Source organism: Pipra filicauda, unplaced genomic scaffold, assembly GCF_003945595.2.
Source record: "Pipra filicauda isolate LSUMZ 115617 unplaced genomic scaffold, ASM394559v2 scaffold14_size4853619_pilon, whole genome shotgun sequence".
Classification (NCBI taxonomy): Eukaryota; Metazoa; Chordata; class Aves; order Passeriformes; family Pipridae; genus Pipra; species Pipra filicauda.
The window spans coordinates 2,817,591-2,844,880 of NW_024103985.1; the positions used below are offsets into that span (position 1 = coordinate 2,817,591).

At 46.3% G+C, this 27,290-nt stretch overlaps 1 protein-coding gene across 4 annotated transcripts in view; it reads left to right on the forward strand.

Annotated features, from left to right (window-relative positions):
- Nucleotides 1-27,290, forward strand: part of ULK1 (unc-51 like autophagy activating kinase 1) — a 77,888-nt gene that overhangs the window by 31,331 nt on the left and 19,267 nt on the right. For all 4 annotated transcript variants that reach the window (XM_027732980.2, XM_027732979.2, XM_039378887.1 and 1 more), the window contains exons 10-16: nucleotides 5,998-6,056; nucleotides 9,529-9,611; nucleotides 13,088-13,138; nucleotides 20,094-20,182; nucleotides 22,221-22,386; nucleotides 23,632-23,692; nucleotides 23,793-23,882. In XM_027732980.2, the coding sequence (XP_027588781.1) occupies nucleotides 5,998-6,056; nucleotides 9,529-9,611; nucleotides 13,088-13,138; nucleotides 20,094-20,182; nucleotides 22,221-22,386; nucleotides 23,632-23,692; nucleotides 23,793-23,882 (599 nt within the window). The remainder of the gene's footprint in view (nucleotides 1-5,997; nucleotides 6,057-9,528; nucleotides 9,612-13,087; nucleotides 13,139-20,093; nucleotides 20,183-22,220; nucleotides 22,387-23,631; nucleotides 23,693-23,792; nucleotides 23,883-27,290) is intronic.

Genomic DNA, 27,290 nt, shown 5'->3' on the forward strand with positions numbered 1-27,290 from the left:
CATTTCATATGGTGACTTTATCATAGGTGTTCTTTGCTTAGCAGATTGCACACAACTGTGGAGCACCTGATTTCTGTGGAAAGAACAGGTGGCTTTTATCATTGGCCACTGAGGGATGTCACAGAAATGTTCTCCTGAAAACATTTGTTCCTATAGAGAAGACTTCCCCAGGAAATAGAATTGAATATTAGTCAGCTCCACTGAGCTCTCCAGCCAAGGTTTTGAAAGGGCAGATGGTCAGAAAACCATCAGTGTTCTGCCTGTAGGTGTGTGCTCAGGCTCACACAGGGGTGAGAACACTCCTGTGTGCCCACGTCCCTCTGAGTGAGCCATGGCAAACCCTGCCTTGGGACACTTCAGTCCCTTCCCAGCAGCTCCTGACCCTTGCTCTGTGTTTGCCTTGCTAGATAACCTCTCTTTCCCATATAAATCCAACATCTGTTGGGCTGGGAACGGGGGTCATTTGTTCCTCTGTTTTAATTTTTCCCCACGCCCTTTCCTCTTTTGGAGTTTGTATTTTGAAGCTCAATGCCAATCCCGTTTGTTACTGCAGGAGCAGCTGTGGATTTGTTTGATCAGGGAGAAAGAGGAGCTCAGCCCAGATGGTTCTCTGTGCCCCATCTATTTGTTTTGGCTGTGTGTGTCACAAATTGCCTTCGAGCTGTGAGATCCAGGTGAAAGAAGCTTGTCTAGGGCAGATGCTGGGAAGCTGGTTAAAGGTTAACTGGCTTTCTGTCTTTGTTGGCATGACTGTGTTGTAAGAATTTGCTGATGGTCATTGATCAGGGAGAAACTGTTGTTTACAGGGCTTTTAGGAGAAAAGAGGGGTAGTGGACAGGGGTGATTGGGACACCATGAATAGCAATGAGTGCTTTTGGGAGAGATGTCTCCAAATGAGTAGGGAGGGAACAGGCTGATTCCACACAGTGCCACCAGCAGACCCAGTTGCACAGGGAAGCCAGGAACTGGATTTCTGACGTTCACCTCTTCAGGCTAAATCCTCACCGTGCCTTCCCTCCCAGGCTGGCAAGAACAGCCCCTCATCCCTGTCTGGCTGAGATTCCCATGGGAATCTGGAGCATGAAACATGCTGCATTTGGGTGCTCTGGCTGTTTGCTGCATGAGCCAACCAGGCACCTCCAGGAGGCTGCAAGCCAAAGGGACTCCAGTGTTATCTGCGGGGAGGAGGAAGGAGCTGCCTAAAAATAAAATAGGGTTTCGGGGAGATGGGTTAGATGGAGAAAAGATCAAATGTGTGGAAAGGCTGAGGCAGCTGTCAATCCAGAAAGTGTCCTAAATCAAGGCAGAGATGTGTTTATGTGCGTGAATGTGATTTCTGGCTGTCTCAGAGTTAAAATTAACTATAGCTGGGTCACCCAAGGCAATTTCCCAGAACCATTCCTGTCCCTTCCCTGCCTCACTGCACGCAGGCGAGAAAGAAGCTGCTGATGCTCAGATGTGAACAGTTGGTAGGATGGCTGGTGAAGCTTTCTTAAGGAGCTTTTTGTATTAAACGTGCCCATAAACAAAACAGTGAGACTGCCATAGGGATGAGATTAATGGGATTCATAATCCCTATAAACAGATTTGCTGAGCACTGTACTAATGTGGAATTGTTAATTTGCCTTGCCTAATAAGTGGTCTGCACTTACACCTCTGCATTTCTGTCGCTGAGGACAGGACTTGAACAGTGCATTTCCTGGTCATGCTGACCAATACTGGGAAGTGCCTTGGGAGGGTAATGGTTACATCTTGTCCTTACCTGAGCTGAAAAGACTGGGAGCCTGTGCCCACTGTGAGGTGGTACAGGCAGTGTAAACAAGTGACAACCAGAAGCAAAGCTGGAGGCAGAGAAGATTTACACAAGGTCTGAAACAATCTAAAACCAGTCTAGTCCTTGTCAGATGGTGCTTTAAATATGATTAGTTAAATGACCTCAATCTCTCTTTTTTGTGGGGGAGGAATCACACTGATATTTCTGGTGGCTTCTCTCGTGTGACCCCTTTTAAAACTGGGCAGCTCTTGGTAAGCAGACTCGCCACCAAGAACATGTACTTTGTGTCAGAGCTGTCTCTGGCAGTAGTATGGTCCCCTTGGACATCAGATCATCTAAAGACCATAAAATCTGATTATCTGCTGTCTGAGCCTTTGCATGAATCTTCCAGCTCTTTACGGATGTGATGCACTGTGGAGCCAGGGAGCAGGGGAGTGACATAAGAGGCAGTGCAAGTTTTTCTGCCCGGTCTGGCAGCTCTGAAAGAGTTAACCTGCCTGCTTATGTCCTTGTCCCAGCTAGCTGTTAGGTGAAAAATTAATTTCCAAGTCTGGTGTACCAAGTTCACTGCTTTAATTCTGAGTTAATTCTGTCTGCATAAGTACCAGGATTGTGTGTCACTTATAGCAACTGCCATGTTGTGGAACAAGCCTTGAGGAAGACTAAGGAAGGGATGACTTTATACTTAGAACTTGTTAGGCAGGCTACTCTTTTGTTCCCAGATCTGTTCCTCTGGACTGTCCTGTGTCCATGGGGACAGGAATTCCTGGCAGTGGTACGTTTATTCTGCTGAGACTGGGCACAGAGATTGACTTGTTGCTGTAGTCAGTGGCTTTTGGACCAGTGTTTGTGGGTCTCATCCTGCTCTGTTGGCAGCAGAGAGAGAAAACATCCACAGACAGCTAAAGAAGAAGGTTCAGGGGTTGGTTTTTTGTTTGCTTGTTTCTGGTCCTGGGGCTTTCAGGTCCCCCAAATGCAGCCACTTTGCTGTGAGTCTTAACAAGCAGAGGGTATTTGCAGCAGGTTTTCAAGCTTTTACCTGGAACTACTGAGCTAGAAACATCATTACTTGTTTATTTTTTTTTTCTAACAAATCTGAATCCCCTTTCTGCAGCTCCGGATCTCCAAGGAAAGGATTCAGGAACAGAGCAGATACCACACACCTGCTATGAAGTGTTGACTAGACAGGGCTGTTCAGGGAAGGTGTGAATGTCTCTGGCCCTCTTCTGTCTGAGTGCTGGGCTTTTGCATCCAGCCTTTGCCCAAGCACAACAAATCCAGTGCTGAGTGCTTTTGGAAACACCCCCCTGCCTGCTTTTCACATACAATTCACTTGTGGGCAGCCAGCACCGAGTGGGATTTGGCAGGGTTATGCTGAATGCCTTTGTTGGCTCAACATATTTCCACTGCTGCTGGGGACAAACTAACAGACTGGCATGATTGAATTTGTCCAATTGTCTCTATATATAGAAAGGACAGACAAAAACAGAACCAGTTACACCAATGCAGCTGCTCCACAGTAACACGAGAGGGGGACTAAGGGTGTGAATTGACCTGCTGGTGTGTCTCCTGTTCTTGGGGAAAGCTGAGCTGTCAGTTCTGCATCCCTGGGTCTGACAGATGGATGCTGTCCTGCAGGTAGCAGCTGGCTCTGTGTACCTCGAATGGTCTAGTTGTTACCTGCTTAAAATGTGCTTTTTTTTGGTGCTTTTCTTGGGCGGGGTGTGTCTGCCTGGAAGGCAGGTTTCAAGTTAAGTCTTTAGCTTCCTAGAAGAAGGGATTCCAGTGGCATTTTTACTCTCTTACAAATGGTTGTGTATTTTTTTCCACGATGCTCAGAGCAGCACTATTTATTGAAAGGAGAGGTAAGCAAAATGTTTGAAGGTCCTAGTGCTTTATGAAATGCTTGGTGACAGCAGGAGAGCAGTGAGCATGTTACTGCAAGCCTGGGAGCCCTCTGCCAGGAACAGAAGTGTGTGACTCATTTGATTAATAATAAAATTATGTGAAGATTCAGTTGTTTTTACCAAATTAATGGTGATCCGTGGTTATCTGTGCTGGGCACTCACTAAAATGACTCTTCCCCCAGTATCTGTATCAGAGACCAGCCTATCATGGGCTCTAGGGAACAGCCCTAGTGAAGGAGAGTGGTCTGGGTGTGCAGGAGCAAGTGAGGATAGTGCTGAGACAAGCAGAATGTGGAGGAACAATAACCCTACAGGGATATCTCTTGAACTTGTACAAAGAGGGGGGGAACTTCATTGAGGATTTTGTTTCTGTCTGAGCCAGTGCATGGAAACCCTCTCTAATGAGCTGGGCTTCATATATGAGCTGCTTTTAATATATTCTGTCTTTATTGCCAGGAAAATGTCTGACAAAACAGTGTTTGAAGTAGATCAGAGCCTCATTGTATTTGTGAAACAATCGAGTTGTTGGGACAGGAAATGACCAGAGCACAGAGCCAAGGCTTGAGTCTCTCTGATGTGAATGAGCCCTGCCCTCCCTGTTCTGCTCCTCCTTGTACCTTGTGTCTGTCAGGCATATTTTTCATCACACAGAGCAGTGTGGCCAGGCCATTTGGTGCAGTGTGTGTTTGCCTCCTTAAAGTTGACCAAAAATTACAGACCCAAGATCTGCAAGGGGAAAGGTGTTAAAATGGAGTTTTCCTGAACCAAATCAAATTGAGTGGAAGCAATTGGAAGTTTTGGTGCAGTTTGGCATCTGTGTAACAAGGTGCTTTGCTAAAGAACATTCATTTTGATGGGTTGTGGAGAAAGTATTTCTGCACCTTCTCTTTGGGTCCTTGCTGTGTCTGTGAATGGCAGAGGGTGTGTTATTGCAGAAAAGACAATCAGGAAATCTTTATTTGCTTCCTTTAGGAATCCAATAGCACTTACTGGTACAAATCAATAGGAGAGTTGTGAAGCTTTTGTCGGTAAGGCTGTGTAAAAAATACTGTCCTGATGAGTGCTACACAAGTGTGTTGATATTAGCAGCTTTTGAGACTCTCCTTTGCATTCTCTTGAGGTTTTTTTACTGAGCTCTATTATCCTCAATTTTCATCTTCAGCCAGAGGGAGTAGGTGATGTTGAAACAGCATCTTATGTGGCTGCTTTTCCAGCCATGCTCTGTTAGTGGTATTTTGATGGCCATCTGCAGATTGGCTTGTCTGATTTGCCATTTTAAGCATCTTAATTGACCTTAAATGCTTCTAATTTAGAAACAGAAGTAGGTGGAAGGCTCGAGGGTTTTTAGAGCCTGCCCTGAACATCAGGAGAAGCTGCCTGTTGCCTCCTCATTCACGCTTTCCTACACACTCTGCTGCACCAATAATTGATTGCAGATGAATCTCTCTGATCTTCCTCCCCTCTTTATGTGTGCCTCCATGTCTGTGTCATGCCAGCCAGCCTGCTCTGCCTTTAATAAAGAGACTCAGCCTAAGCAGAAAAGCTTGAGACACTAGGGTTAATTTACTGGCCTGTATTATTCATTGCATGAAAACAAATGGAGAACTTGTGTTAGCAGATTTTTACGTGTCTGTGCTTCTCTACTGGTGATTTTATTTTTAACCTCAGCCATAAACCTCTTGTGCCAATCCCCTCCCCCCCCTTTTTTTTTAAATCTCATCTCTCGGAATTTGGAATCTTGTCATCCAACATCCCACGCAGTTGTGTGTATTACTGCACAAATAAAACAGGAGCTGTGGCTGGAGACCTTCTGGCTCCCTGGAATTAAAGTAGGAAATCCCAATAGAGTTGCTTTTTCTTCACATTCCCAGTCTCTTCACAGATCCTCTTGCCCATCAGCAGGCTCCCTGCCCCTCTTCTAAATGCCCTGCAGCATCAATCCATGTTCCCAGCAGGATCTGCCATTCACCATTTGAGGCTCCTCATGTATGCAATTATTTAGTCTTCTGGGGGAGGCTATTAGGCCAGCTCAAACCTGAGCATCAGAGCCCACTGCAGTGAAGCTCAGCCCTTATAAGGGGAGAGCAGGTCAGAACCAGGTCAGGGACAAAATGGCAGCAGGCTAAAATACTGTATTTTCACTCTGGCACAGGGCTGGCTTTTCAGTCTAAAGCAAGCTGCAGGTTCTCATTGTCTGTACTGGTCCAGCAATTGAAAAGTGTCTCTCTGCTCATCAGAGCTGCTGTGAAATAGAAATGTTAATCCCTTTCCTTCACTGTCAACTCCTTCATATACTGGTTTCTCTCTCCCATACAGGCCAGCAGCCCACAGGATCTCCGCCTCTTCTATGAGAAAAACAAGATGCTGATGCCCAAGTAAGCATTTTTCCAGTGTTGCTGTTTGTAGGCACTTGTTTACCCTGTGTTTATACCTGTCCTCACATGCTCCTGGCTTGTCACTCAGGGAGGTGACTAAAATATTTGGCCACCTGCCTTTCCCCATTCCTTATACCAGCAGTGATTTGGCCCAGAGAAAATGAGGCAGCAGTGGATAGGCAGAGTTGGTGTTCTCTCTCTCTGCAGACACTGCTGCTCCCCTACATTGCAAAAATTCAGGATTCTTAGTGATTCCAAGAGCCAGCTGGTGGTCTGGTTCCACACATGGCTTCCCTGAGGCCGAGAGCCTTGGGAATAGCTCATGGCAATTCTGGAAACGTGTGAGCAGCCAAACTGCAGTCCCTCCTGTAACCTGCAATACCTGACTGCAGATCACATTCCCATCTCTCACGTGTCAGGGCAGCAACTGCTTGTGTCCATCCTGCTCTTAGGGGGAAACACTATAACCTCCATGGAAATGGACACTGCTGCAGTTTCCAGGGGGAAGAGAACTGCTTTCATCCTAACAGGGTATATGTTACCTCGCTGCTCAGTGCTGTGATTTGTCAGGGTATTTTGGTTTTGTTGCTGTGGTCTTTCCTTTTGATCTCTGAGCTCTTAAAGCAGAACCTCATGCCTGCTCTGAAAACCTCAGCCTGGTACAGAGACAGGACTGAAGTTCCAGATAAGATATCCAAAAACTGGAAGGTCTTTTTTAAGCAGAAAGTTAGCTTCGAGTTGGCAGAGCTGCTAATGCAGCCACATATGCAGAAAGTCAGTGGGTTGCTGTATGTGGATTTTTCTTTTCCCTTATCAGTTCAGACAGCTCCAAAAGATAACTAGAAGGGACTGTCAAGAAGCTGGAGCTCTTATCAATGACTTGTGCTTTCCCTTTAAGTACTTCCTTTTTTGATTTGGGGAGAAGGCAGATTTCTACCAGCATTAACTCTGGGGCATCTGCATATTCTCCTGGGTTGAACTGGAGGGCTCGAGGGAGTAAAACACCCAACGAGAACAATTTAAAGCAAAAATGCCACCACATAGTGGGAGCTGAATAATCTGTGTGAGCAGAAAGCAGACCTCGTGTTTTTCCTAAACAGCCCAAAACATGGCTGCTCACCTTGAGGCAGTCCCTCTTACTAAGAGAGAAATTAATCCCTACAACTAATCAGCTTCCTTGTGTCGATCCCGCTGCCCTGCTGTTGTTTGGCTCGTGGAGCAGGTGAGGGGAGAAATGAAACTGGGCTGTAAGAGGAGAGCCTGTCTGTGCTTGTAAGGATTAGTCCTTCTCTGAGTCCTTTGCACAGCCCGCATTCACCATTTTCACTTATCTCCACTTTTGAACTACCAAACTCCTCCAAAATTTAGGTCCAAGCCCACTGGTTTTTTTTTTGCTGTGGATGTCAGATCTGAAGTGGCCTTTGTGTAAATGGCAATTCCCAGCTTTCCAAAGTCAGTTTGTCTCTGACGTGGGCTGCAATCTGTGCTATTCCTGAGTAAACATGAATAAACTGCTTGAGAGCCCTGCCAGCACAGGATGAAACACAAAACTATCCAGAGACGACCTCCTCAAACTGCAGCAGTGCCAGGATTTGGTTTCATTTTCCTTGGGGCTCAGCAGGCTGGCACCCACTTCCCTGCCATGGCTATGGAAAGTGCTGTGTTTTGGCTTGGGAATGGGGTGGGGAAGAAAAACTCATTAAATGCTCCCCAGCAGTCCCTGCCTACCCAGCTGCTGCTGACAGGTGAGATGCTGTTCTGAGCATTCTGGGGAGCCCATGCCCAAAGGCCTCACAATTTTAGCAGTGCTGATCTTAGTAGCTAACGTTCATCATGCTGGTTTGCATGGCAAAGTACATCCCAGATCATGGGGGAATAAGGCAGATTTGTTGCTTATCTTTAAAAAGGTGGCCTTAGAAAATAATAGTTGGAAAATAGAGTAGCAAAACTTGATGCTTCAGACGTGGGAGATAAGAGGAGACAGGCTGTTTGCATCATCTTCATCTGTGTTGTGCCATCTGAAGTCCATGGCTTGACCTGCCTGTTTCTTGGCTTTGAAGCCATAGCAAGGCTAAAGCCATAGCTGGGAAATGGACTCATTTTGGGTGAGAGCTTTGTGTGTCATGGATAAATAAATGATGATGATAACACTGCAGGACTGCAGGTCTCCAGCACTAATGTATTTTTCAGGAGACTGCTCACTGTGGTACCTTGGGTTATTCCATTACACAGTGGGCTTCCAAGGACACTTTCTTGATGAGCTTTTTTGTGCCAGCTTCTGTTTTTACCCTGTCTCTGGCAGGGCAGATTGGTGGAGATGGTGTAGGAAGGGTTCTTTCTCCCAGCATCAGTGGGGCTTGGCCTCAGGGCAGTGAGTGATGCCAGCCCAGTGAAGGGCAGCCCTGCCCGAGCCACGTGTGAGATACTGAGCAGCTAAAATTACTGTGCTGGGCACACACAGGCCATTACCTCAGCTGACCCCAGTGTGGGGAGAGGGAAAAGCCTGGCAGAGCGTGGGGCCATGCTGGGCACAGCCATGATAAACAGAGTTAATAGTGAGGGGAGCTGGAACCACCTACGCTCTAATTTGGAGAGCTCTGCCCCAGCCTGGCTACTACAGCCCCCAGCAGCACTTCTGGTGATGGAGGGAAGTCAGCAGAGCTGAATCCACTTATGCAGGAGCTGAATTCCGCTTTCCCTGCCTTAATCTGGTCATTTATTCCCTGCATCTTGCAGTCTGCTGGGGTTGGGAAGAGCTGCCCTGGCCTCTTCTCCATCTGGCTGTGGGGCAAGGGAGAGCACAGTGATTTACCAGCTCTTTTGTACTGTATGGAAAGGAGTGTTTTCTTCCTAACTGTGCTGAAAAATGGGGTGATAGCTGCATGAATTTTAGCTTGCTTGGGTGGCAGTTGCTCACATCTTAGTGGCCTCCAATTAATAAATGCTGTATATCAAGGAAGCAAATAGACAAAGGTTGCTTGCCAGCCTTGCATAAGCTGCACTGAAAAACAAATGGCTTAATAAAATGGTAGTAATTGGTGATACATTTCACCACCAGTGTCCTAATTGGAAGCTTCCCCTTGGAAACTGCTTGATTTTAGTGCCCTCCTTATTCCCACTAGCACAAGTGGAAGAGATTTTATTTATCAAGTGCAAAATACTGCACGTTAATGGGCTTAGCTGAGAACCAGAGGGCTGACACTGGCACCACTGTGGAAGGGAAGGATCTGCAGGTGCTCATGGGAGAGGCCACTAAAGCAAGGTTAGCTGTAGCCTGAACAGTGACAGTGGGGAGTGAAAGCCAGAGATGCAAATAGAGATGTTTCAGTTCAGCCTCCCTCCAGTGAGCTCCTGGTGTTCCTGGCCCAGCAGGCACACGGAGTTTGCATTTGCCAGTTGCCTTCCTGAATATGTAAAAGCAGTTTAAGTAGACTGCAAGTGTCCCTTACTTTGCTTTTGTTTGCAATCCTAGCATCCCCAGGGAGACATCAAGCCACCTGAGGCAGCTCCTGCTGGGCCTTTTGCAGCGTAACCATAAGGACCGCATGGACTTCGGTAAGACCTCCTTCCAGTTTTAGTTCTGCTGCCTCTCTGTGTGTCTCTTGTGCTGTGGCACTGCACAAACATCTGTACTTCTGGCTGGTGCTAGGAGAAGCATCCAGACACCTGGATCTCACGTGTGCCTTGAGGGCTGCATAGTCTTGGGGGTTTTAGTACCTGTGCTGGAAAGGCCCGTGCTGATTTCGGTACAATTTTGCAAACCTGGAGATGTGGCACACCTTCAGCGTGTGTTTGTTACTTGTGTTCCCTTTCCTGGCTTCTGCTTTTATAATCTCTCTGAACTTTGATTGTAAAATGTGGTATCTTGAGCATCTCTCTTTTCTCTAGCATAGCTCCTTCCCAAAGCTGCAAACTGCACCCATTTACTGAACAATTCAGTCAATACCCTCCATTTTTCAGGGTCTGCCGTGATGATTTGAGCCTGGAGACCATAGCTGCTTGCAGGCCCCTTCCTCCTTCTCCAGGTTTCTGTGGAAGGAAGCTGTGGTTCTTATGAGGGCTCAAACTGGCAGTCTCTGGGCCTGTGTCTGTCTCCTGTCTTGGCTGACATGAAGATTTCATTCTTTTTTTTTTTTCTGAATTCCTTCTAAATTAAGAAGAGTCACTGTGAGCCAGGTGGTTCTGACTTTGGCAGCATCGTACAGATGTGTTTTAGCGGAGCAAAAGGGTCTGAAGAACCTCCTAGTAAAGCCCTGCCCTAGAGGAAAGCAGGCAGAGGTGGAGCCTTTCCTAGAGCCCCTGAAAGGGCCAAGTCATCTAAAGGCAAAGACATCCTGAGTGTTTTCAGTGCTTTTTAGTCAGACTTGGGGTAAAAGAGTTTGATATTTCTGTCTTTTGGGCATTGGTTTTCAGTTGGTTATTTGTTGCTTATCTGCTCAAGTGGATTGTCCCCTGCTGGGCAGCATGTGCTAGCTGATGAAGAGAAATTGTTTTGCACCCTCTGTTATTCTTTTGGATTAGAGATGCCAGGAAAGCCTTTCTGGGGACGGTCATCTGGGTGGATTAACAGAGGCTGATCATAATTATCCAGTGATGAATGTAAAGAACTGGTTACTGGGGTGCAGAAGTGAGAGAATGAGCCTTTTGATAAGGGAGTTGAAGCTCCTGGCAGACTTGGCTTGGATAGAAGCACCTTGCAGTATTATTCCCTGAAGATCTTCTATCTGGCTGTGGATCTCCACCTCTTCTATCATGCTGCTGTGCATTTAAAAAGAAGGTATCCTTGAGGTTCTTGACTCCCTGCTGTCAGAAATTGAGTCTGCCAAACCTTTTTAGACCCCCATAAGCTGTTTTTGTACCTCCTGGGAGTAGACTGTATGAGTCAGTGTCTAACGCTTAGAAATTTGAGATAATAGATTTTGATATCACTCAAGACAACACTTTCAGCACTGAGGTTATTGGCTGCTGTAGGATCTTTTTCTCTATAAATTGTCACATCCTTGTAGAATATAATTGTTTTTAAGGGGTATGTGAGAAAATAATCTGTAGAGAAGCCTATATTTGAGATATTCCTTGTGCTTTATAGAAGGCAGATCTTGATGAGTGTGTGGCATCTCATGACACATTCTGCTATCTCCTGTCAGCTGAGAGGAAAGCAACTACCAGAACCATGATTTATTTAGACCAATCCACTTCCTCACTATCCAGTTGTATACTTGGTCCCATCCACCTCCAGATGATGCCCCTTGCCAAGATAGCAACAATACGTAAATGAGAGCACTTCTCTGTGCCCAGTTAGTGTCACCTTTTCAGCTACTGTGTGAGCCCAGCTGTGCACAAGCTGTTCATGTCCCGTGGCTCTGGATCCCATCCAGACCTCCCCCTTCCCTTAGCTGGGTCCCAGTGCTCTGTCCTCCCCCTGCCCAGCTCACCATTGGAAGTTCTCTTCACCTGCACTGTTTACAGAAGGCCTGCTTTGGCTGATGGTCAGTGCCTTTGTTCACTGCCCCTGTACCCTCCAGCACTCTGTAAGGTGAAAATTGAAGATTTGTGAGTGCTGCTGGGTCAGGCATGATTCCTGAGCCACTCTCCCCAGAGGGGGGGTATCCTGCTGCTCCTTTTCCCCTGAGGCCCTCTGCAATCTGCCTGGAGATGTGCACAGTGCCCTCCACGGAGCTGCCCCAGAGTTTAGTTGAGTCACACAACAGCAACACATAAGCTTGAAACTTCATTTACTTGTTGTGTGTCTCAGCTGCTGTTCTACTAGGAACTGGTGGTCTTTGCAATCTCAAGATTATCTAGAGGAAAACTGAGAGGGTTTCAAGTTGCAAGCTTCCTGCTGATGATTACAAGCTGGGTTATTTAAATTTTGCTTTGCAAGTACAACTAATAAGCAGTTTGGAGCGGGGAGGGGGAAAAGTGAAAGAAATCATCATTTCCACCCCCTCAGTTGAGTCAGCCTGGCTGAGGGATGGTTCACTGCTCTAGAGGAACAGTCTGAAGAAGAAGCAGGAAACTCCAGCAGCTGAGCAGCTCCTCCAGGATGGGGATGTTCTCCATCCACAGCAGATGTAATCTGTGAGATGCCAGCTTTCCCTGCCAGACAGTTCCATCCCTTCTGTTGTGCTAAGCCCGCACTCAGGCTGCAGGACCCTGGCATGGTGAGACAGGGTCTCTCAGGCTGGGCAGACAGGGATTGTTTAAGATTAAAAAGCAGACAAAAAACCCAGTTGCTACTTTCTGGAAAGCTCACTGGCCAAAGAGGAGCTGTTTACAGAAGGAGAAGTTTGTAAACCTTGGGTGTTGCAACAGGAAATCCATGCTGGGAAAAGAAGTTAAAGTGCCTGCAGTTAGCTCCATAATCAGTGTTGATCCATGACTAACATTCCCAAAAGGCTGAATTGCTGATTGTGATAGGAGAGGACTCTGGCACAGAGCTGCAGTGAATCAGAGATGAAGGAATTGGGAGAAGAAGCTACTTGTGAGGACAGGCAAACATGTCCTCATGTCTCCAGCAAGCCAGGACAGAAGCTTTTCTTGGCCTGGACCTGTGGAATGTTCTCCCTTAAAGAGGGGAGGAAGCAGCAGTTGTGCCTGGTGTGAAAGAGGGGGAGTTCTGGGCTGTGATCCTTTCTGCCCTCAGTGTGTGCAGGGTTTGGGTCTGTGTGTGATGGAAGATCACTCAGTGGAGTAATCTTTTTGTCCATCATTCCTCTTCAGTGTAGTGAGTGGCAGTGCAGTGTGATAAATACAGCTCCCCTGGATCCCTGCAGTTAGGAGGACTCACCATCCTGATCAGCCAGGGATCCAAATAATTTCCCATCCCTTATATATGAGCAGGTCCTGCATCCAGTCTCTACCCTGCAATCTTGACCCCTACTGTATACAACTGCAGTCAACCAGCTTCCAAGGTTGACTGGATTGCATGGAAAAATCACTGTAAAACACCGTAACTTGCTATGCTTTGACTGCTTTGTAAACTTCTTACAGTCATTTCCTTTCACTGAGTCACAGTTCTTGATTTTTTTCAGATGAGTTTTTCCATCACCCATTCTTGGATGCAAGTGCCTCTATGAAAAAATGTAAGTATTGCATTTTCAATTACAACTCTTTTTGAACCGTGGCCGGACTTCCTTTGCTAGTTCAAAAGGAAAGAAAAACACTGCTTTATGTTTCCTTGGTTATTTAGGCAGGGATTCAGTGTTTGTTAGTGTGTCATGTCCAGATTTTACCATCAAAATGTATTTAATTTGACTGAGTTATCTTCAAAGGGATGATTAGAAGGCTATTTAGAAACCTGAAGCAGAAGCAAATGTAGCTTTGAAATGTATTCAGCTGCTTTGTATGAAGTGCTTGGTCAGTGGGGTGCTTGTAGATAAACAGGATTATGTATCATGGTCTTGCTTTTCATCCTCATCTGTAGGACCACTCAGGATTGTGAATGGTGCAAACTGGCACTCTTGGCTGTGCTTGCCAGGTGCTACTTTAGGTTGGCTGTGCAAAATGGCTTTGGTAACCAAACCATTTTTCATCTTTTACCTCAAAGTTCTTGACAAATCTTTTTGTAGAAGGGTTACCTTTGGATACTCTCTGAGAGCTGGTCAAAACAGAGTTCCATTGAAAGTTCTCTCTTCCCTCTTTTGATTCATAACTTTTGAACATATTTCCAGCCACATGTGCTATGGTCCAGAGGTTTGTTTTCATTGAAAGCAGTTCAGAATTCCTTCTGGTGTGGGGGTATCGTAGTCCTCTGGCCAAGAGAGTTGGCTTAGTGGAATTGTGTAGAGTTGTCTTCTTCTGGAAGGATCTTCCTGGACCTTTAATCTCCTCAGTAAATGACAGAGCCAAGAATTTTCATCAGTGATTGATTTGGGGTGCCCAGTGCAAGGGCTGGAAGTTCTGGAGGAAACCTGTCCAGCACAAACACAGAGCCCCTCTCGGATGTGTGCCATGGGTGGACACCCCTTGTCTGATGTCCACGTCACTCCTGACAGTCTCTTGCTTTCCTGCTGCCAGAGCAGGACTTCTCAGTTGTTCCTGATCAGATTTTAACTGTGCACTCAGGTGACCTTCCTGCGGGCAAGAAAAGACGCTTCTGGTTTAGGGTCGCTTGGAAGGCAGCCAAGGCCTTGTCTCCACCTGCACCAGCGAGATGTGGGGCCAGCCCTGCCAAACGGGGCTGCTCTGCCGGCAGGAGAGGACTCTGCCAGTGTGGGACTGCTCCTAAGCCAGCCCAGCTCTTGGCACCTGCTGCACTGCTGCTGGGTGGGAAAAGCCCTCCGAAGTCTGATCCCCCTGTGGGCAGAGGATCCCCCCCTCAGGATGTTCCTGCATGCCCACCAACTCATCTCCTACCTCCGGCCGTTCCGTTGCTTCACTGGCCAGGGGAGCAGAAACCCCCCTGCAAACCAGAGAGGGTTCTTCTGACTTGGCCCCAGTTCCCAGCTTGTGCCCGCTTGCTGTGCAGGAACCAGAGGTGCCATGATGAGCAGGGGACTGTAGCTCAGCCTTTGCCCCCAGCTGCACCAAGGTTAACAGTGTGGGGTCAAGGGCCAATAAAAAAAGCCCCTTTACAGACAGGGGCCTCCAGACCTCTCTGCTGCCCTGCTGGTCCTCGCCTCCAGACATATGTCCACAGCCTGGAGTTTTCTCCAGGCAGGAAAGACTGCTACTGGTTTTGAAAACATGGGGAGAAGTACCTTTGCATTGCTGGAGATGTTGGAGTTGTTGTGCACAGAAACCTGCTACTGGAGGAGATAGTTCTGTAGTCTACTGTGAGGTCTCTGCTGCTTCCAGATGGCAGTGATGGGTTAGAGCCTCTGGGAAGTGTGCTCAAGAGCCTGGATGAGAAAGGCTGCCTGTGGTCCTTTTGATTTCTGAATAACTGAGAGAAGAGCCAGTGTGTCAGCAGAGGTCGGGGTTGTGGTGACTTCCATAAGAAAAGCTCACCTGAGATGTGTGGAATGCTGCTTGACATGGCAGCGTGCTTGACCCAGCACAGTTGTAGCTGAAGTTGGTGTCTTGGCAAGGCTGCAGTTCTCAGGGGCTGCCTCCCTGGCTCTGCATGCTGAGCCAGGAGTCCAAAAGCTTTATTGTGCTGCTTCATCTCAACATGTGGCTCAGCATCACCAGTGTAGGAAGGATCAAAGAGGAGAAGAGATGCAGCTGCATCTGAATGATGGTGGTCATGCTCAGGCTGAATTAGGGTGCTCAGGCTTCCAGTGGAGAACTGGGGGAAGGAACAGTGTGCCTCATCTTTTTGTTCTCCTTGAGAGATCACAACTGGCCACCAGTGACTGCAGTGGAAGCAGGACTAACTCACATCCAAGTGTGCCAGGATCTCTTAGGAGTGTTTGTTGGATGATCTGTGACCACTCTGTGATGAACACTCTGAGACCTCAGCTGAGCTCAGGGACCCGAAGTGCAGCCTTTGCCCTTGCAGTTCAGAAGTGCCTGCACTGCACATGCAGGGAACCATGTGTCCATCCAGGTCCCAAACCAGTTTTCAGGTATGGCACCTCCTGTCCAAATGAGAACATTTTGCAGGATGAGCAGAGTGTGCTGGTCTCTGTAGGTTTACAGACACGTCTGCCCTCAGGTGACAAGGACAACAGGAGAGGTGCCACCAGCAACACAGTGATCAAAAATGAAGTGAGAGCCACAGGCTGTTCATTCTATGTGGATCTCTGTTAGTACACATGGAATTGTAAAGAGTTTTTTTAATATAACACAATTCTGGAAAATTGGGGAATCCTCAAATATAGGTCATTCTCCAAGTGGATAATTTTGAAGTCACTCAGACAGGGGGATCCCCCTCCTTGAAATACATTTGTGTATTTTGCAAGACACTCCAGCAAAATCAGCATTTCTTTCAAAAATCTTTCAATACATTTCTGACAAGCACACCCTCTTCACTGCTGTTTCAAGGGACGGTTGTTCTTATGTCCCTCCTCTCATCTCCTTCCTTTACTGGAGCAAGGACTTAAGTCTGCTGCCACCCTGGGTGTACCTCAGAGCTCTGCTCACAACAGGCTTTAGCCTGGAGAGTGGATTCAGGGCCTTGGGCTTTGTTAACTAAGATGTATACTTTATTTTTTGTTTATTTATTTATAATTAATTTTGTATCGTGGGGTTTATACCTGTGACTAAGCATGTATTTTAGATGTGCAAAAATTTATTAATAAAGTGTTTAAAATACAGTGTCTAGTCAGAATGTCGTCTGTCTGTAGCCAGGCCTGATCAGCATATGGTATTGGGGCCGTGTGTTACAGTAATAATGCTTGAGAAGGCTTAATTAGACGCTTGTGCAAGTCTTCTCTCAGTAAACACATTGTAATTGGTACCCGTGCAGAATATTTTGGAGGTTTTTCTGCTCCTGCCTTTAATGAATGGTGAGCTGCTGCCTCCTTCACACTGAGTTAAGAGAGCATGAAAGGTGAGCTGCTCTGGTTCAGAAGTGCACAGGTGGTTCAGTGTCTGAAATACCTGTCTGGCTTAACTTGACTTTTACCATCTTTGTAATCTTGTTGTACACAAAACAGGTGATAACTAGCAAAAAATCACCATGACCTGTGCACATAGAAGGTTTTAATGGTGCAGATTTTTAAACTCTGAAAAGCAACTTATTTGCCAAGTCCTTTCAGAGTTTGCACTCAAGTTATTGCCTTGTCAGAGCTTGCAATTGAAGAACTTGGTGACTGGTTTTAATTGAATCCAGTTAATCAGAAAAGTGCATCTTTCCAGTGCGTGTAGAACTCAGATTCCAAATAAAGCTTTTCTATAAAGCTTGAGGGTCAGATATTTTTAGGATAATGGAGCCTCTGGTAGGATGATGTGTCAGAAGTGATTTTTGCAAGCGTAGGATCCAGTATCGAGATCTACACAGCTGGAGCACAGGCTTGCCTTTATGGCTCCCAGCTCTCCCATTTGGAAACCAGTTGGCACTGGTTACACAATGTGCAGGATGACTGTTTTGTTGCTGGAACGAGTTGGAGAGGACAATTATGAAAACAGACTTATTTACATTACAATTACAATCCAGCAATTTCTGGATTTGGGTGGGGGCCTACAATTCATGTTAACATTCCCTGCATTCAGACTCAACTGAAAACATGATGAGCCAAGTGTTTGCACCCTTTTTAATTTTAAACTGGGAGTGCCTGGGTGTGTGGAGGAGATGGAAGCAGGCCTCTTGCTTTCAAGCTGTCCTACATGGCTGACACTGAAAAAAATGCCCCAGCAGGGCTGTGGAGGTCAGAGAGGGTTTGCCAGAGCCAAACCTCATGGTTCTACATGCATCAAAGTCCATGTGGAGTGTCAGGGCCTTCAGAGTTGGAGCTCACAGCATTACAGTGTGAATTTGGGGAGTTCAAAGGGATTTAAGTAAGAACAGTGATTAGCAGAGGCTGTATCTCAAGGAGTGCTTCATGCAGCTGAGTTTTGAGCTTTCAGATGGTAGTGGCAAAGTCTGCCTTCGTGTCTTCCCTCCTGATTAATGAAAAGCTGTCTGAAGCAAATAGACAAAAATAGAAAAGTCTCAATTCCAGCCAGGTTTAAATCAATAATCACAGGACCAAAATAGTCTGGAGGGGACCTTGTGAGAGAACTGAAATGACTTAACAAAACTACTCATTCCAGGAAAGACGAATGGTGATTCAAGTCTTGCAGCCAGCACATGTGGATACAGTTCAGAATTTGCTTATCTTTTCTTAAAAGCACCTTTCCATAAGAGGAGAGTCTGTCTGTACATGGGTGAATTGTTCTGTAATAGCTGGCAGGATTAAAAGGGGAGGATTTTTTCCCCCTGTCAGATTTCTGGTATTAAATACATAGGGAAGGTTCTAGAGATTGCTCTGCAGGCTCTGTAGGAGGATTGTGGAGATCAAAAGCAGTGTGATTTAGGCAGGACAGAGCTCTCCATTTTACAGGCAGGTTGTCAGACCTCTGTGTGTGTTCCCTGAGTGCAGGGAGTGGGAAGCAGCTGTGCTGGCTGTGGGCAGAGTGGCTGCCCACAAGAGCCCCTGACTGACCTCCCAGAACACCCATCATCAGGGCACCAGTCCCTGCTCCCTTACCAGAGCCAGGGCAGTGTGTTACAACAGCACAGATCATCAAGTGCACAAAATCTAGTCTAGATTGGATACAGAAGTTAAAACGTAGCCTCTCACAAAGCTTTGGGAAGATTTATTTCATTACAGATCTACCCCTCAAACTGGTGGCAGAGTGAGCAGTGCCAGTGTGGCCCATCACAGGAGGGTGTGTCCTGCACACCAGCCTGTCCCAGCCATCCCACTGGGGATTCCCACTGCACAGCCCCAGCACTCTGCTGCATCGGTCTCTATTGGCACTATAGCAACCTCTTTTGAAAAATATTCAGGTTTTGTTAATGTGTGCAAAGGCTGGAGGTCACAGTGACCCTGTTTAAACCATTTACAGTGGTCAATTACTTATGTTAAAATATATATTTTAAGTCTATGCTGCTTTGGCTTTGTTTTTTTGTTGTCGGATCTTGTCACATCTCTCTCAGACTGAGGAATTCAGTGTCTCAGTGATTGCTCTCTTTGTGCTGAGAGACTCTGGTCCAGTCATCCTTTAACCTTCTTTGATAGGCTGCATGGAAAGACTGCCTAAAGCCTTTTATTAAAAGGCATATTTACCCATTCTTTTATCTTTAGAACACTGTTTCAACAGTTAATTGCAGAGAGATAGACTTTTATTTTTCTAGCATGTTGAATAGAGTAAGTACTTTGTAGTATCTAATGGGATTAATGACAGAGGTAGTTTTACTTCAAACAGAAGCATTCTTCTTCCAGGTGTTATTAATCTTCCTTATAAGTATGGAGTCATTAGCACAGGTCCTGTAAAGGTAGAAATTTGAGACAAGGTGCTAATTCTCTGCAAGCATAATGGAAGAGCAGCAGAGTGTTCTTCTCCTCACTTCAGCATTGCCTCTGATCTCTATCTTAAGTCATTCAAATACCAAAATGGTTCCAGTGTAAAATCTGACTTCAGGCTGCCTTGAAGTGGGGATTTTGGGATCTTCTGTGTTGTTCAGTCTTGTGTGTGTGGACTGGAGAATTTGAACCACTAACTACTTCAAAGTCCTTTGAAGAGCCAGTGTTACCTTTGACTGTCTCCCTCCTTGGCTCTTCTAGGTTATTTACTGAACCTCACTTGCATAAGTCATTGGAGTTAAATAAATGTTCTTTTCTCCTGTGATGCCTTAATCATATTTTCTGCCTGAAGGTCAATGCTAACTAGGCCTTTCGGAGTGAGCTTTAGGCCTCTGTGAGAGTTACAAAAGCCAGTTTGACAATGAAGGGAATAAAATGGGCAGTTCTGATATTGAACAAAAAACCATAAGAGGAAGGGATGCAGGAATGACCTGTGCTGTGGAACAATTTCTGTACAAAGAGGTAAATAACCAAAACATCTTTAACTTGAAGAAGTGACCAAGGGAGAACATGCTGAGCTGTAGGAAACAATGCTCTATTTCCTTGAGGAAACCCCCTTGAGGGTTTTTTTGTTGGCTTTTGTTTTTTTTTTTTTTAGTGGCATGTGGCCTGGGATGCCCAAGTGGCCATTTGGGCAGCAAACACATGGGGCTTGAGTAGGCAGGTGTTTGCCTGGCACACACCTCCCCACATCTGATGTGTGTGTGCTAAGCCCCGAGGTCTGATGAAGAAACTGTAAGGGTATGACTTCTGCCCCTGACATGAGTAACTCAGTCTGCTTTGCTGTTTCATCTTTCCCTTCGTTTGCAAAGACGCTTTGGAGGATGTTTATGGCAGAAACTACCTGGGTAGCACCTTGGTCAGGTGTTCTGAGACCTGTGGGATGGTGCACAGAGGGAGTGGAGGGATGTGAATCACATAACTGAACAGAAGACTAATTCTATTTTGTTCTCCTTCAATTGACCACATCTGATACATGATGGTACATGAGATAAACCTGATGGGAAAAGATGAAAAAGACCTTTTATTACTGATTGATCTTAGTTTGACAACTTCTTTTGGTTTTGTCTTTTGCTGGTTTTAGCTGCTTCCGTGCCAATGCCTTCTTATCCCAGTTCAGGCTCCGGTAGTTCCTCCAGCAGCTCTTCCACTTCCCACCTGGCATCACCTCCTGTAAGTACAGCTCAGAGCATGCACTGCTTGTGTTAATGGTTTCCCTGCTTGTATTTTTGAAATGAGGTCTGCTTTTGTTCTCTTCTGCTACAAGTCACTGAATACTTCAGTTCTGCCTGGACTTAGTTTAACTGAGTTTGGATTGTGGAGGTTGGCTGTCTCTCCACAAGACCTATTTCAATGTGCCATTGCCTATTACATGAAACACCTTTATGAAAGAAGTTGGTATGAGAAACACGAGCTTGTCTTGGCAGAGATGGAAGGCTCTTTGGAACTGAAACCAGTTGCTAATTCAGGGTATTGCACTGATTTCTTGGCTGCAGGTTCTCTGTTTTCAAGCAAAGTCTCTGCAGCCTGACAGCACATCCACCTTCTTTGCAAAGTGACCCTCCTTCTTTCTAACCAGCATTCCCAGGCACCACAGAGAGACATTCAGCAAAGCTGTTTGCTCAGACCAGACCTGCCACAGTCCAGTGGTCTTGTGAGACATGATCTGAACTGATGGTTTTTCTCTCTGGTTACATGAAACGGTGAAAACTTTTTTGGAGGGCAGAATGTTAGCTGACCATTGAAATGACATTCCTCCAGCTTGTTGAACTGAAAGCTTGTTTTGGGAGGCTCTTGGTAAAAGCTGCCTTTGACTTTGAACTCAGAAATGCTGGTGGTGTGATGGGTAAGGGAAGGGAGAAGGATGGAATTTTTTCCTCTCTGGCATGACAGCTCTTTTAGTTTGTTCTCTGAGTTTCCCTGGTGTGGGAAATGCTGAGAGGCACTAGCAGAAGGTGTTGTAGGTGCTCACAGTGTGGGCTGGACAGAGAGGACAGTTCTGCTTTCCTCTGAATGTTGCATAACTGTGTCCCCAGGAGGTTCTTCCTCCCTGCAGCAGCCCGGGGTAAAGGAGGGCTGAGCCCTCCTGACCATAAGACTCCAGAAATGAGCAGATGGTGTGAAAAGCAGACTGACTCTCCTGAGCTTTCCTGGTCTGTGAGTACAAAGTCACTGCCAGACTGGGAGGAGGTCCCACATTAGAGGTGCACTGCACCTCTCCTACTCTGCCTTCTGCTGATGGAGGTGTCCTGGCTCAGCCTGGGAAAAATGGTGTGTCTCCAGGGCAGAGTTCACAGATTGGGTGGAAAAGAGACAACTTTGACAGCTGGAAAATTCCTTCTGCCTGTATGTACTGCATATACAGTGAGAGGGAGTCCCCACTGGTACAGCAGGAGAGTCTTTGGAGGGTGAGCAAGGTCTCAGTGGGGCCCAAGTTATTCACAAAGTGAAAGCTGATTCAAGTTTTTCTCAGCCCGGAAAGGCATGAGGATAAAGATTGTGATCTGCTCCGTGGGCAGTTCAGCTGCCTTAAAGCTTTCTTAAACCATCCAGCTTCCTCCATCTGTCTGCAGAACGAGAGGATTGTGGGGGCTATTCATCATTAGGCTGAAGGAAGCAGGAAAATGGGACTTTTTAGGGACCCTCTTGCCTCTGACGGCTGTGAGCTGTTCGTCTACTGAAAGCTTAGTCTCCTTCAGGCCTTTCTTTAACTCTTTATCAGCACCACAGTGAAACGAGATGGTCTTGAAAGTGCAGGAACACTTATCTGCGTGTTACCAAGGGCTTCCTGCAAAAGCATGAGTACAGACCAGATGGTTAATGTTTAAGAACAAACCAAAAAACGTAACTCAAAATAACAACCCAGAGTGTCTCTGAGAGCTCCTCTCAGTTTCCCAGCCATACTGGAGTGAGTTGGTGGAAAATGCGTGGTTGATGCAGAAAGGGATGCAATACCTCAAGTGTATTTTTCTTATCTGTGGAGCATCAGACACGCTGGAAGTACGTTTTGTGTAACAAAAGATGCGCTGTTCTGACAGGGACATAAAAGGCTGTTCCTTTTCAGTAAATTAAACAGCTGCTTCTGGCAAACTATCAGCCCTGGTGTATCAGCAAAATGTTGTTTGTAGCCTTGTACAGCTCAGTTTAAAGGATGGAGCAGAATGATGAAGTAGCTGTGCTGAAGCCAGTGTTTGTTTTCTCCTTGAATTAGCAGTCCCTTGGAGAGATGCAGCAGCAGCTGCAGGAGAAGGCGCTGGCGTCTCCTACCCAGGATTCTCCTGGCTTTCTGCATGGATCTAAGGACTCTGCTGGGAGCAGCAGCAAGAATTCGTCCTGTGACACAGATGACTTCGTCATGGTCCCAGCACAGTTCTCAAGTAAGGTGGTTTCTGGAAATGCAGGTGTTCTGAGCAGAGTTTGAAAGAGCAATTAAACCTCTCTGTTTTGACTGAATAGCAGGAATGTTTTTGTCCTCGAGCTGGAAGAGACATCTGGCTCCCTGGCTAGTTTCATAGGATATTTTGTAATTACTTTTAAAGACAGGATTTGAGAGTAAAGATTACTTGGGGGCCTCAGTAAGAGATTGAACCTGGAAATCCAACTGGAAAAGAAGATAAGTAGGCTCACAGGGAAATGTCTTTCACAGAAACCTTTCCCATGTCACCCTCTCTTCAGTCTCACTCAGCATCACAGTCCAAGGCAGGATTCCAGCCAGCAAGTTGGATTTCACACTTGAGAAAATCCCTGAAAAGACTAAAATATGTTGTTTTTTCCTTCAAACACTCTGATTTTCATTTGAGCACCTGTGTTTATACTTGGATAGGAATTCCTTGAAAATATATGTATACATATAAGCCAGGGCCTCAGTTCAGCTGCATGCCTAAACATGTCCATGCATGAGTCCTTACTTAACAAGCAGAAGGACATTGTTCAACCTTGACCATGTGCATGATGCTTTGCTGAGTCGGAACGTGGTGATAAATGCTGTGATTCCTCCTTTCACAGTTGCACCACTTGTTATAAAACAGGAATTTGGAGGGGTAGAGCTGGAATCTCTGAAAGATCTCTGCTGTGCAGTCTTTATGATAAGGAAAAGCTCAGTGTTGCTTGTGTTTTCCCTGGGATCAGTGGTGGGACCAGTATACACTTGCCTTGTGCTAGTCATGTTCCCACTGTTCCGATGTTTTGGCACAGGCATGAGCTTCCCTGTGTTGTGTATCCAGCTGCCAGCTCATTTGACTGCCCTGGATTTTTGCCACGAAGGACAGGGATGTTTCAGAGCCCTACATGCAGCATGTACCACTATCCTTTTGCACAGCACCTAGTGGCTGGCACCAAGTGGGCATGTACCTAGTGCCCCAAATGATTCTGTCAGGTCTTGGCCCCCTTCCAAAAGGGCTTGCTTTCAGCCTGAATTTTCCCAAATTCAGGGTATAAGGATCAGCAGCATCGACATCAGCTTCAGCCCACGTGTATTTTGCAAAACACTGACTTCAGAAACAACTCAGCAGGGATTGGAGGGGCAGGAAATTCTACACAAAATCTCAGTTGTTCTGAATGTATAAAGATTTTAAAGAAAATTATCTGGAATTAATCTGTTTCTGCACTTCCTTGTTCCTCAGGTGATTTAACTGCTGAGGCTGCAGGAGGGAAACCAATCCAGGACAGTCTGATGTACAGCGGGTAAGGCCACCAAGGCAACTGAAATTGTCCATGGGGTGTCTGGGGCTTCAAGGTTCTGGTTCCCAGGACCTAATAGCTGTGTTCTTTCTGTCTTCCTCAGGAGTTCTTTGGTGACTTCAGCAGGCTTGGAAAGCCAGGGAAGGACACCATCTCCGTCACCCCCGTACAGCAGTTCTCCGAGCCCGTCCAGGTAGGAAAAACTGTTCAGTGGTGACTGTGCAGCATTGAATAATTGAACACCCATTGACTTCCAGGAGGGGATTTTACAGCTGTTGGTGTGCTGGGAAAGATCCACATCACTCCTTTTAATTAAAGGTTAACAAGGAACACCCAGGAGAAACTCCCCAGCCTTGGGCACTGATAGTCCTAACTACAGAGCCTGTCTCTCCCTCTTGTGGCCCTCAGCAGGGGCTAGGAGAGAATGCAGGAGAGCTGGAATTAACTGTTCCCTGGAGGGGCAGGGATTATTCTCAAGCAGAAAGTAAATGCACTCCACCAGCATGTATGAGCTACTCATCCCCCCAGTGGAGTATTCCAGCTAAGGACCCTTGTTTCTGAATTCGTGAGTGAATTGGAGCACAGCACTTCATCCAAGCCTGAAAGCACGATGGACTTGAGTTACTGGGCAAGTGTGGAGGAGTGTTGCTCATCTCCTCTTGCTGTTGAAGGACAGATGTGGGCCTGCTTAGTTGTTTGTGGTTTGTTTGAAAAGCTCCTTGCACTGTCTCTCTATAAAGTAATGCTACGTGGGCCTTGTTTACTAACGGAGGATGCAGGAGTAGGAGGAATGAGTGCAAACAGGTGTGGTCATGGGTTTAGTTCCAACTAAACCAGTTGCTCTAAACTCAGTTTTGGCCTTCAGAAATGTCTTGGTGACAGCTGCCCACACACAAGAGGAGGTCAGAAATACTTTTGTGTTCCAAAGGTGTTAACGGTCTGTGGAAGGTGATCCCATTGACTCTAGGCCTGGAAGCCTTAGGGTGTGTGCTTAGCTTGCAGGGAACTGGTGGTGCTGCTTCCCATCTTGTTCTTGCCTGCCAGGGAAGCAGGACAGCTTTCATCTTCTATTCTGTCAATATGGCACCTGTCAGGGGAGGATGGTTGAAGGGGATTTTCACACTGGGAGATGGATGACCCTAAAGTCTTTTTAAAGAAGAAAATACAGTCCCAGGCTGTGTGTTGAACACATTTGTCACATTAACTGAGCCCAGAAAATGACAAAACATAGCCTCAAAGCATACAAATTTAACAGAGAATAATATAGCTCAGAGGCTCGCTGACGTGATCAGATTAATTGCCAAGCGCGTACCACAGTGTGGAGTTTAATTGCATGAGGCTTCTTATGCCATCACCTGCTAAGCTTTTTAACAGCTTATTCCTTAACTGATTCCTTTGCATTCTGGAGATCAGTCTTTATTAAAGGATTTGGTCTTGCCTCTGGACAGCAGTGAGTGGAAATTCATGGAAGTGGACTACAAATGCTGCCTACTTCTCACTGGTCACCAGTGGCCCCATCGTCCTCCACTGGATCACAAGGTGGCAAGTCAATGCCAGTGGCTTTGATCTAAACATGTTGCTGCTCTCACTGTCTTTCCTACTCATTCCCAACAGCTTCTGTGGAGCAGATGCCACACCCTCTAGTGCTACTTCCCACTTTTCTATCTGCTTTGAAGAAACACTGCAAAGTTCCTTCCTACTCTGTCCAGGATGGGGAATAAGATATCAGTAATGAGACATTGGAGCAGTCACTCTGAATCCAGAGGATAAACCATGGCCTTTGACCTGTCCCCTGAAAGTGCTTGGAACTGGTGCCACCCAGGTGTGCCCTCCCTGGGTTTTAGTGCTCTTCCTTGTATAGATACCATAAGACCTCTTGGTTCAGCACTTGGCTCCACTGGTACAGAGGATTCCTGGTTTTCCCTCTCTCTTTGCTCACTCAGAAGCAGCAGTTCTCCCTTGTGTGTGGCTCCAGGCTAGCAAGCAGTGCTGGCTGCAGTCCAAGTGGGACAGAAAGCAAAGGCTGTTTCAGAGTGGCCAGGTTTTCCTCAGGATGTCATGGTACACTCTAGGACAACTCTCCTTGCTCTTACCTAAGAGATTAAGGACTAGGCAGAATTAAAATATGCTGATAGTTGATTTTTTTTTTAATTCTTTTTTAAACGCTTCCTTGAAGATAATTATTAAGTCTAATGAAAGGTAATTCCTTGGATGTACCCCACAGCAATGGATTTAATACTGTTTTGAAAGAGCTTTTAATTACTGCCAAGTAATTAAACTCCTTGTCCCAGCTTTATCTCTTGGACTTTGCAAGTTTATGGTCAGTTGTATTCTTTAAGGCTGGAGGCCAGTTGATAAGTTTAGTGTATGTCACCTCATTTGGGTCATTTCCTTTTGCAACTTACACCTTGTGAAGAAAATGAGGACTTGATATAACTCTTGGGGAAAGGATCCTTTCACCCAAGAGCTTGTTTTCCTCTTAAGGATTTTGACCAGATGGAAAAGACAGTGTTTGAAATGTATGTTCAAAGTCAGGGGATGGACGAGGTTTGACACGAACCCTCAGATTTCTTGGTGAAAGCTCTGTTTGCTTTTTGTCTGCCGTGACACCATGTCTCACACTGATGGAAGACAGAGACACCAGAGCCTCACCTTTCTGCTGAGCAGTTGGAAACCTGGAATGCCTTTGGTTTATTGTGTGTCAATGAAGAATCAAGGCTATTTATTGGGCCCAAAGGAGTGATGCTTCCAGCTTCTCAGGGGCAGACCCGGGTGTGTGTCCTCGACTGACAGCAAGGGAGACTGCAGAAGCCTTCACTACCAATAAGATCTTTCTGTAATTGTTCAACATCCCCCCAATTGGTGTTGGCAGTTGTAAATAGCATTGCCATGGCAATTAATCCTAGAATTCTGCAGCCTTTGGAAGAAGACTTTAGGCAGTTGCTTAGTTAAATGTGGTGTTTGCATGAGTTGTGTACAGCAGGGTCCGTGTGTAGCCTGGTGTACAGGCAAAGAGTGACAGGGGAAACCATCACCTGGGGAAACAGATATCAGATGGGAGCTGATTCACCTGCTTGGATGGACCTGGGAAGAAGCCTGAAGTTTGCAGAATGGGCCTGTCCCATTTTTTTGTATGATATTCTGTCTGACTGTGATGGGTACACAGATATCCTGTCCCTGAAATTTATTTTCTCCTGAGTTGCCTTCTCCTCCCCGTAGTTAACTTGCAAATACTCTGATTTGCACCACTGCATTCTCTTCATGCTGTGAGACTTCTACAGAGTCTGCAGTGGTGCCTCTGCACGAATCAATCCCAAGTAGCTCCTGTCAGCAGCGTCTGTGCTGGTGTCCTTGTGAGCCACGGATGTTCAGCCCCTGCTCAGTGCTGTGCTCCTCGGCTCTGGATCTGAGCTGTTGGAAACTAGGCCAGTCACGGCCTGAAATAGCAGGGCTCTGGTTTTCCTGGAGGGAGTGGTGTGCCTGGGTGTATGTTTTAACCCAGTCTGTGGGTGGGAATTGTGCTGGAAGAGAGGTGCCTGTTTTTAGGAGGTATGTGGTGCCACTTCCCTTTGATAGGACTTTGAATCACCTCCCAGCACAA